This window comes from Charadrius vociferus, unplaced genomic scaffold (assembly GCF_000708025.1).
Source record: "Charadrius vociferus isolate BGI_N301 unplaced genomic scaffold, ASM70802v2 scaffold62, whole genome shotgun sequence".
NCBI classification, from domain to species: domain Eukaryota; kingdom Metazoa; phylum Chordata; class Aves; order Charadriiformes; family Charadriidae; genus Charadrius; species Charadrius vociferus.
Genome location: NW_009647419.1, coordinates 4,030,313 through 4,039,256, shown reverse-complemented (window position 1 = coordinate 4,039,256; position 8,944 = coordinate 4,030,313). Strand labels below are relative to the sequence as shown.

Here is an 8,944-nt window from a genome sequence, read left to right as displayed (position 1 = left end):
AACACTAGCTTTCTTTTAAAAACACCTCCCATGTGAGGCAGATCTCAAGCTGAGCCTGTCCCAAGGCAGGGGGAGCTCTCAGCCTCCCTCCCAGGAGGTGCTCCAGGTAGGACAGGCACAGCTAAAGGAAATACTCCTAGCCTGTCCTACCCCAGGTCTGGGATCTGCTCTGGGAGGGCACTCTGCAGTGAAAGCCAGGACCTCCAAGTTTGGTTGTATCAGTTCCTTGCCCTTGCTCTGAAACACTTTCTTTCGCTCCCCTCAGCCCAGGCTGATTTTTATGCAGAGACTGAGGCTGGCCGGTACGGTTCCCAAGGCTTGCTGAGTTGTTCTAGGTTGCTTTTTGGTTACATCTGCTGCTGCCAAAGGCTGCGCTGCCCAGAAGCCCCAGCATCGCCTCGGGGTGTCTCAGTGCCATGGTTTCTGGGCTTTGTAGTTGCCATTCAGAGAAGCACAAATAGCCCCTCTTCTTCCTGCCAACTGGAGGCCTCAGCCCCAGCTTTCCTGGGGACTCACCAGAGCCCCACTGTTCCTGGAGGACTGAGATGGGGCAGAGCCTGTTTGCAGTGCCTTGTTTCTGCTCCACAGGCAGCAGGGGATGGAGCAAGTGGGCACCTGCTCCCCAGGCAGCAGGGGATGGAGCAATGAAAGCTGTTCTTCCCCAGGAGCCTGGGTTTTACTGGTTAACCCTTTTCTCCTCAACACAACCTGACTGACAAGCCAGCAGGTTTTTGGTACTTTTGAAAGGCAACTTTTTTTTCTCTTTATTTTATTAAATTAAAAATATGCTGCATATAGTGCCCTGAGGGTAAATATTCTCTCTCTTTTTTTTTTTTTTTTCCCTTCACGTACCTGGGAGGAGGGGAGTGACTTCCCAAACCTTCCTGTATCCCTAGTCTCTCTAGGACATCAAAGCTGTCTTCTCTTTCCAAACACAGGTGTCTCTACCTTTGCCCAGGCAAGTATCAGCCAGGGTTGGACCCAAAGCTGCAAGGCCTGACAGGAGATCCTTGCACAAATGACTGGGGAGCACAGCCAGATTTGGACTGCTGCTTATGCTGGTGGGCAGGTGGAAGAGCTGTGTTAGCCTGATTCTGGTTTGGCTCCTGGGTTCCTTGTTTGGGCAGCCCCGGTGAGTATATAGCTACTGCCTGCACAGCTAGAGAGAGATGGTGCAGAGGGCTGCTGAGCCCGTGCCAACCAGGGCCACCAGTGCTGTAGCAAGGCCCTGGAAGAGTCCATCCTTTATGGGGTACATCTGCACCAACACCAGCTCCACAGGCCCCACACCAGAGCCAGAGAAGGCTTGAGGTATGGATGGTACAGAGAGGTCAGAGACAAGACCTTAGCCTAACAGAGCTAGAGAAAGGGGAGATTTGGGCGAGGGCTACAAGAGAAACAGAGGAGACTAGGGACAGGAGCTGCTTACACAGTGCTGAGTTAGCTGAGCCAGGAGGGATAACAGAGCTGGTCCTGAGCACAGCCCAGGCTTCAGAGCACTTGGCTCTCCCGCAGTTTGACCTGTGCACCTTTCCTAGCTCTGAGCTCTTGAAAAGTGCTTGTGCAGCCTCACAGCCCTCCATCCTGCCCCTACAAATTCCCCCAAATGTCTGCCTCCACCATCTGCTGACAGACTAAAAATTGAATGGATATTTTTTTTCTTTGATCAAAAAAAAAAAAAAAGTTTGTCCACCAGGATACCTTTTCTAATTTAAATTTCGATCTAAAAAAATTAGTGAGGGAAAAAAAAAACCCAAACATTCTAAGTTAAAAAGAACTGACTTTACTGATTCATTATTTGGCAAAGCCTTCCTATACAGAGCAATATCTTACTTTTAAAACAGTTTTTTTCTCCTATCTCAGGGAAAGAAAACCACCCTGAAGGCGTTTGCTAGCTCAGCTCCAGCACTGCCCTAGCAGCCTGTGCCCAAACAGCTGCCACACTGGCAGCGCAGTGCCCCGCAGTGCCTTGGTCTGCAGCGAGGGACTCCAGCAGGTTCTACCTCCTCCCTCCCTGGTGAAGATGGATACTGTCTAAAGCCCACTCCATTTTGTGCCTGCGGTTGCTGGCAAGCAGCCAGCAAGAGAACTTGATGTTGGTGTCACTTTCCCCTGACAAACCCCCAGGAGCCACTGTGGTCCAGGGTGATGAACCCCATTCATGGCATGTGAGCTCAGCACAAGGGGCAGATGAATCAGAGGTGATCCCCCAGGCGTCTCGGTCATCTGAGACACAGGCAAAACCCAGGGACGGGGGGGGCCAGACACTGCCAACCCCCCCCCAGGGCTGCAGAAGCCCAGAAAGGTCAGGCTGGAGGTGGGAGGAAAGGAGGAGTCTAGAGCACAGCGCAAGAGGAGTTTGGCCTAAGAGCTGAAGAGAGGCAGCTTGAGTACAGTCCTGAGCTGTCACTCCACTCCCTGCTCTGCACTGAAAGGGACAAGACAGATGGCTTCTGCCATAGCTCCTGCCCCCAGGGATGCTCAGACCAGCCAGCAGTAGTGCAGACTCAGGTCCTGGCACAGCTTGCCCAGCTGACATCCGCAGATTAGAAAGATTTGTTCCCAGGCTGTGGGGCACGCAGCGCTCTGGGTGGACAACTGCTGCCTGCTGGAGATGACTGCATCTGCACAGCAGGTCATCTGTTTCTCTTACCGCCTTCAGGGTGCCTGGGCAGGGAACGGGTAGAGATCACCAAAAGCAACACTCTGAAAACCAGTCAGGGCAGGGGAGAGATCAGCAGCCTGACACCCTCAGGCACAGGCTGAGACCCTTTCCTCGGTATGGTAGGCATGAAACACAAGGGACCCCACCATGTAAACCACATTCTTTGATACTTTAATTCCAGTAGAACAAAACAACAGAAAAATAATCAAACAAAAAATAACTAAGCCAACTGAAATACAATATCCTACCCAGGGGGATGGGGGAGGCAGCAGCTCAGAGGAAGGGCTCTCCCACCCTGTTGGAACAAGGGCAGTGTTTGATGCCTACTGGGAATGTGGGAGACCCCATGTGGGAGAGAGGGGAAGCCTGATGCCTCCTCACCTCCACTCATCAGCTGCTCCTACACAAGCAGAAAGACACAGAACAGACAGGCCTCGGGGCGGCCTGAATCACTACTGACACGGGGAATCATGCCCTCCTGCACCCTACCAAAAACAACCCCAACCAAACAAATCCAAAAAAATAGACACCACCAAGGAGTCAGTAGCAGCTGGTGGGAGCAGACCCCCTTTAAAGCAGACATGAGGTGGGGCAGAGGCCTGGCAAGTGAGGGAAGAGGCTTCCTCCTACTTTAGTCTACCTCTTCCATGCGGGATGCATCTTCGTCTCCCTCCAGAGGGGGGATTTCATCACGGACAGCTGCACTGGGCTCCTCTGCAGTCACCTCATCTTCATCAATGCCTGGGAAAGGGGAGGAAAGGAAGAGATGAGGTCTTCAAGTGTCACGAAGTGATCCCGGAGGAACAGCCTCTCCCATAGCAAAGGCTGGCTCCTTCTATGCCTGCTCTCTCTGGGGTCCAGTAGTTACGCATCCAGTAGTTACGCAAAGCCACAGCACTTTATTTCCATTTCTGCCAAAAAAAGCCAGTCTGGAAAAATAAGTTGGGTGCAAGCACAAACTGTTTCACCAGCTGGGTTCCCATCTCTCATGGCAGACTTTTAACGTTTACTGTGAAGAACTGGAAAGCCTCAGATTGTCATCTGAGCAGCCTGGTGGTGGCTCCTGGCCTTGTGGAGGACAGGACAGTCCACTCAGAGCCCCGAGCCCTCCCAAAGTACCTTGGTTCCAGGTTTACACTTGCCTCTAATGACTTTATGTACACAGCCAGTTCTGCACAACACACCAGCATGGCTCCCTTACTGGCCTCCCCTCAACCCAAGACAATTACAGACGAGCCTGCTCAGCTAACCTGCTTTCAGAACCAAGAGGCCCGAGATGCTGTGTGGACACCTACCAAGCCCCAGTTTGATCATCCTGTAGATGCGGTTGGAGTGGGTCTGGGGATCTTCCAGGGAGAAGCCAGAGGACAGCAGAGCAGTTTCAAAGAGTAGCACCACCAGGTCTTTGACAGCTTTGTCATTCTTGTCAGCGTCAGCCTTCTGGCGGAGCGTTTCCACAATCGGGTGGTCAGGGTTGATCTCCAGGTGCTTCTTGGCCATCATATAGCCCATGGTAGAGTTGTCTCGCAACGCCTGAGCCTTCATGATGCGCTCCATGTTAGCCGTCCAACCATAGGTGCTGGTGACGATGCAGCAGGGAGACGAGACCAACCGGTTTGAGATAGTTACCTGCCAATGTAGCCAAGGGTTAGCTGAGCAAGGTCCCCATACGCCCTGGACTGGGCCCAGCCACAGCACACGATACCCTAGGTCTTTGCCTCAGGTTCACTTGGGGACACCCCAAAGCAAGCAGAGATCCTTCAAGCAACTCCCAGACTACTGCACAGACGAGTTTGGACAGCTCAGCCAGCACCTTCAGCATGTTTCCCACACTTACCCTCTCCCATCAATGCACGTATTTGGGTCAGTGCCCCTCACCCGCAGCCTGGCTGCTTAGAGCAAGATGGTGCAGTGCATGCTGGGACCTCCAGTCTCCTTTAGCGGCTCCTCTGCAGGAGATGAGGGAGATCAGAGGCATGCATTGAGCTGGGGCCCTTGCCTGCATCATGGAGGGCCCAGCCCCCTCCCTCCAGCCCAGGACACAGCCCTGGGCTGAGCTCCTTGCCCATCTCACCTTCTCCACCTTCTTGTCCAGGATCTCCTTCATGAGTTTGCAGAGGGTCTCAAACTTGGCCTTGCTCTCCTCCATCTTCTTTTTCTCCTCCTCATCTTCAGGCAGCTCCAGCCCTTCCTTGGTGACTGATACCAGGGTCTTGCCATCAAACTCCTTGAGCTGCTGCACACAGTACTCATCAATGGGCTCTGTCATGTACACCACCTCAAAGCCACGCTTCCGCACACGCTCCACAAAGGCTGAGTTGGCAACCTGCTCCTTACTCTCCCCTGGATGTAGAAATGAGATGTCACCAAGATGTAAGAGCTGGTTACAGGAGGACAAAACAGCACCAGTCTCTCAGGGCCCCTAACATAAAACTGGTTGCAGCTGGGGCTCTAGACCTGGTGGTCTTTCCCCAGCTTGCAGAGATGGGCTGTTATTCAGTAGGGAGGGCCTGCTGAAGGCAGCAGGACCTACCTGGAAAAATATGCTTTAAGTTAGGGCTGGTAGGCAGGTAACCTGCCTCCACATCAGTAGGGCACGGAGGAGCTCTGGCTCACCTGTGATGTAGTAGATACTCTTCTGGGTCTCTTTCATACGGGACACGTACTCTGAAAGTGAAGTCACCTCATCGCCTGACTGGGACGTGTGGTAACGCAGCAACTCCGAAAGGCGCTTTCGGTTGGTTGAGTCCTCATGGATGCCCAGCTGGGGGCAGAAGAGATGCATGAAGCCTCCAGGACTGGACTTGCTATGCACTTGGGTCACCCTCAAGGCAAAGCCGTCTCTGCCCATCCCCTAACCATTTGAGTCTGGGGCCTAGGGCAGCCAGCAGGGCCAGCTGCCCACAAAGGCTCTTTGGGGCACTTGCAAGACCCCCCTCTACCTTAACACCCAGAAAGAGAAGACATGGGACAGGGACAAGCCTGCTCCTCAGGCAGACAGGCCACGGGCCCCTCCCTCCTCCAGGTGCAGAGTGCCCAGCTCACCTTCAGATTCTTGGAAAAGGCCTCATAAAATTTTTTGTAGTTCTCTTTGTCCTCTGCCAGCTCAGAGAAGAGCTCCAAGCATTTCTTCACAATGTTTTTGCGGATCACCTTGAGGATCTTGCTCTGCTGGAGCATCTCACGAGAGATGTTCAGAGGCAGATCCTCTGAATCCACAACACCGCGGATGAAGTCTGAGTAGGGGAAATGAAAACAGGAATCAGGTTAAGAGCTTTGAGCTTCATCACAGGAGGAAAAGTGCTAAGACACTGACTGCTGTGCACCCACACCAGCTAGTGCTTCAGCCAGCCACTTTAAACTGGGAGTGGTACCACAGGCTGCGGGGGTCCCGGCTCCACACTGGGAGTCTGAGGCAGGGGGGTTCTTACTTAGGTACTCAGGAATTAGCTCGTCACAGCTGTCCATGATGAAGACACGCCTCACATACAGCTTAATGTTATTCTTCTTCTTCTTGTTCTCAAAGAGGTCAAAAGGGGCACGGCGAGGGATGAAGAGCAGGGCCCTGAACTCCAGCTGCCCTTCCACGGAAAAATGCTGCAGAGCCAGGAAGGAAAAACAACTGCTGGGGTGATTCCCTTCTACCCCTTCCCCAAGGACCCGCAGTCTGAACTGCTGTTCCTCAGCACTGGGGCTGTCAGGGGGGCACAGCAGGTTCTCTAGCATCCAAGCAGCCTGCACTTCCCCCCTCCTCAGCCCCACTGCCCCCTACATGCCAGGGCTCTCTGGCATCCAGCAGGCCTGGACAGGGGAGTCACACTTCTCTGAAGCGTAACAGCTCTAACATCCTGCTTCTAGGCTGGCACTGCCAACCCCTCCACCTGCATAGAAGTCACAACGCAGGGTGGGACACCACCAAGTGGCCCAGGAGCCCTCAGTCCACTGAAGCACAACTATGTGGTGGCTCTAGGTATGGGCTGCAAAGGGGCCCTCTGTCTCTCCCTGGCAGCCAGGGTGGCCCATCACCCACCTTGACAGCCAGGTGGTCCTCCCAGTCATTGGTGAGGCTTTTGTAAAACTCTCCATACTCCTCCTGGGTGATGTCATCAGGGTTGCGGGTCCAAATAGGCTTGGTCTTGTTCAGCTCTTCCTGATCAATATATTTCTCCTTAATTTTCTTAGTCTTTTTCTTCTTGCCTTTGTCTCCCTCTTCCTCCTCCTCATCAGAGCCCACATCCTCAATTTTGGGCTTCTCCTCATCTTTGGATGCTGACTCTTCCTCTTCCTTCTCACCTTTCTCCTCCTCTGCCTCATCATCACTGATCTCTTTCTCACGCTCCTTCTCCAGCTATGGAGAAAGGGACAAGCAGGAGTCAGGTTTAGACCCAAGCAACTGTTACCAGGAATTCTTTTGCTCCAGATGAGAGAAATGGGTGTCCTCCAAGGCCCAACAAATGCAACATCTAGAACAGGGCTTTTCCTGAAACCAGCCCTCAGAGACCCTCCATAGCTCAATGCTACCAAAAGCTGTGACTGAGAAGATGATACAAGGGACAGAAAATCCTCCTCCCTCCACAGCTGGTTTAGATGACCTCCAGCTGCACAGATCAAAGGCCAAAAGCATGGCTGGATACCCACCACCTTCACCTCCAATAAGCTCCCAGCCTCAAATCATCTCTGACCACACAAGCTGGGAGCACCGCTGCTCAATACCCAGCAGCCAGGAGCTATGGAAGGGAATGGAAAAGATTGTACTCTGCTCTTTCCTGGGCTCCTGCTCCCAACACCACCCAGCCCTGCCTCCAGCTTTCCAGTGAGCCCCTACAGTCCTTCCCTTACGTACATAGAGCGTGATGGGGTAGCCAATAAACTGGGAGTGCTTCTTCACCACCTCTTTGACACGCCGCTCCTCCAAGTACTCTGTCTGGTCCTCCTTCAAATACAGGATCACTTTGGTGCCCCGTCCAATGGGTTCACCTACAGTGTGGAGAGAGACACATTAGCATTTCAGGGTATAGCGTTAAAGGGCAGAGAACAAGTGGGACCACCTCCTTGACCCTAAACGCTACTTGACACCTAACATTAACAAGCATGACTGACAAGGCAGCACAGCTCTAGGGAGCACCAGGAAGAGGGGCACTTCTAGTAGAGAAATATACTTGGGGGTTTTGTACAATACGTACCATGATCAGTTCGGACAGTGAAGGAGCCCCCAGCTGACGACTCCCAAGCATACTGCTCATCATCATTGTGCTTGGTAATAACAACCACCTTCTCAGCGACTAGATAGGCAGAATAGAAACCCACACCAAACTGCCCAATCATGGAGATGTCTGCACCAGCCTGTGATAACAGAAAAAGACTGATAGACCAGTGAAGAGACAGGAGATGTCAGCAACTTATTCACAGCAGCAAAGAACTGGGTCAGCATGCAGAGAAAAGAGGCAAGTGCCAACAGGCAGCCAGCCCTACCCTCAGCTCCTCCCTGCTGCTGGAAAGGTGGGGAAGCGCACTCAGGTACGCCAACAGCTCCCACAGCAAAAAAGGCAGCAGGGCTAGGATTATACCCCAGTGAAAGCCTGTGGCCCAGACCCTAGGGAACCCATGCAGCTAAAGGCAACCCACCTGCAGGGCTTCCATGAAGGCTTTGGTACCGGATTTGGCAATAGTGCCCAGGTTGTTGATGAGGTCTGCTTTTGTCATCCCAATGCCAGTGTCCACCAGGGTGAGTGTGCGGTCCTGGGGGTTGGGGATGATGTCGATCTTGAGGTCCTTACCGCTGTCTAGCTTTGAGGGGTCAGTCAGGCTCTCATAGCGGATCTTATCCAGCGCCTAGGGGAGAGGGTGACGCTTGCCACGGCCCCCCTCCCCAAACAGCCATCTCCCTCCCCCAGCACCAAAAGCCTCACAGGCCGCCCAGGCACCGGCCTCTCCCTAAGCACCCCCAGCGGGACATCAGCCTCCCCCGAGCCCCTCCCCAGCAGAGGAAGGAGCCCGCCGCCGCAGGGGCGAGCAGGGCCCGGGCTCACGTCGGAGGCGTTAGAGATGAGCTCCCGCAGGAAGATCTCCTTGTTGGAGTAGAAGGTGTTGATGATGAGTGACATGAGCTGGGCGATCTCCGCCTGGAAGGCGAAGGTCTCCGCATCCTCCTCGCCATGCCGCACTTCCTCGGGCATCTGCAAGGCAAGCACAGGCCGTTCGCACCAGGGGAGGGCGCGGCGGGGGCACCAGGCCCAGCCCGGCTCGGCGCCGCACAGGCCGCTTACCGTGTCGGCTACA

At 53.8% G+C, this 8,944-nt stretch overlaps 1 protein-coding gene across 3 annotated transcripts; it reads right to left on the bottom strand.

Annotated features, from left to right (window-relative positions):
* Positions 1-3,177: 3,177 nt before the first annotated feature.
* Positions 3,178-8,841, bottom strand: HSP90AB1 (heat shock protein 90kDa alpha (cytosolic), class B member 1). 3 transcript variants are annotated; one of them, XM_009880417.1, is made up of 11 exons: positions 8,695-8,841; positions 8,291-8,497; positions 7,849-8,008; positions 7,509-7,642; positions 6,696-7,013; positions 6,097-6,262; positions 5,711-5,901; positions 5,282-5,429; positions 4,740-5,008; positions 3,961-4,294; positions 3,178-3,406 (listed from the first exon to the last, which is right to left on the bottom strand). In XM_009880417.1, the coding sequence occupies exons 1-11, from the start codon at positions 8,839-8,841 to the stop codon at positions 3,297-3,299; spliced, it is 2,184 nt and encodes a 727-aa protein (XP_009878719.1). In that variant the 3' UTR covers positions 3,178-3,296. The 3 variants fall into 3 exon arrangements, with proteins under 3 accessions (XP_009878719.1, XP_009878720.1, XP_009878721.1); XM_009880418.1 differs by having other exon boundaries at positions 7,849-7,978; XM_009880419.1 differs by having other exon boundaries at positions 7,849-7,996; positions 8,423-8,497.
* Between the last annotated feature and the right edge of the window lie 103 nt (positions 8,842-8,944).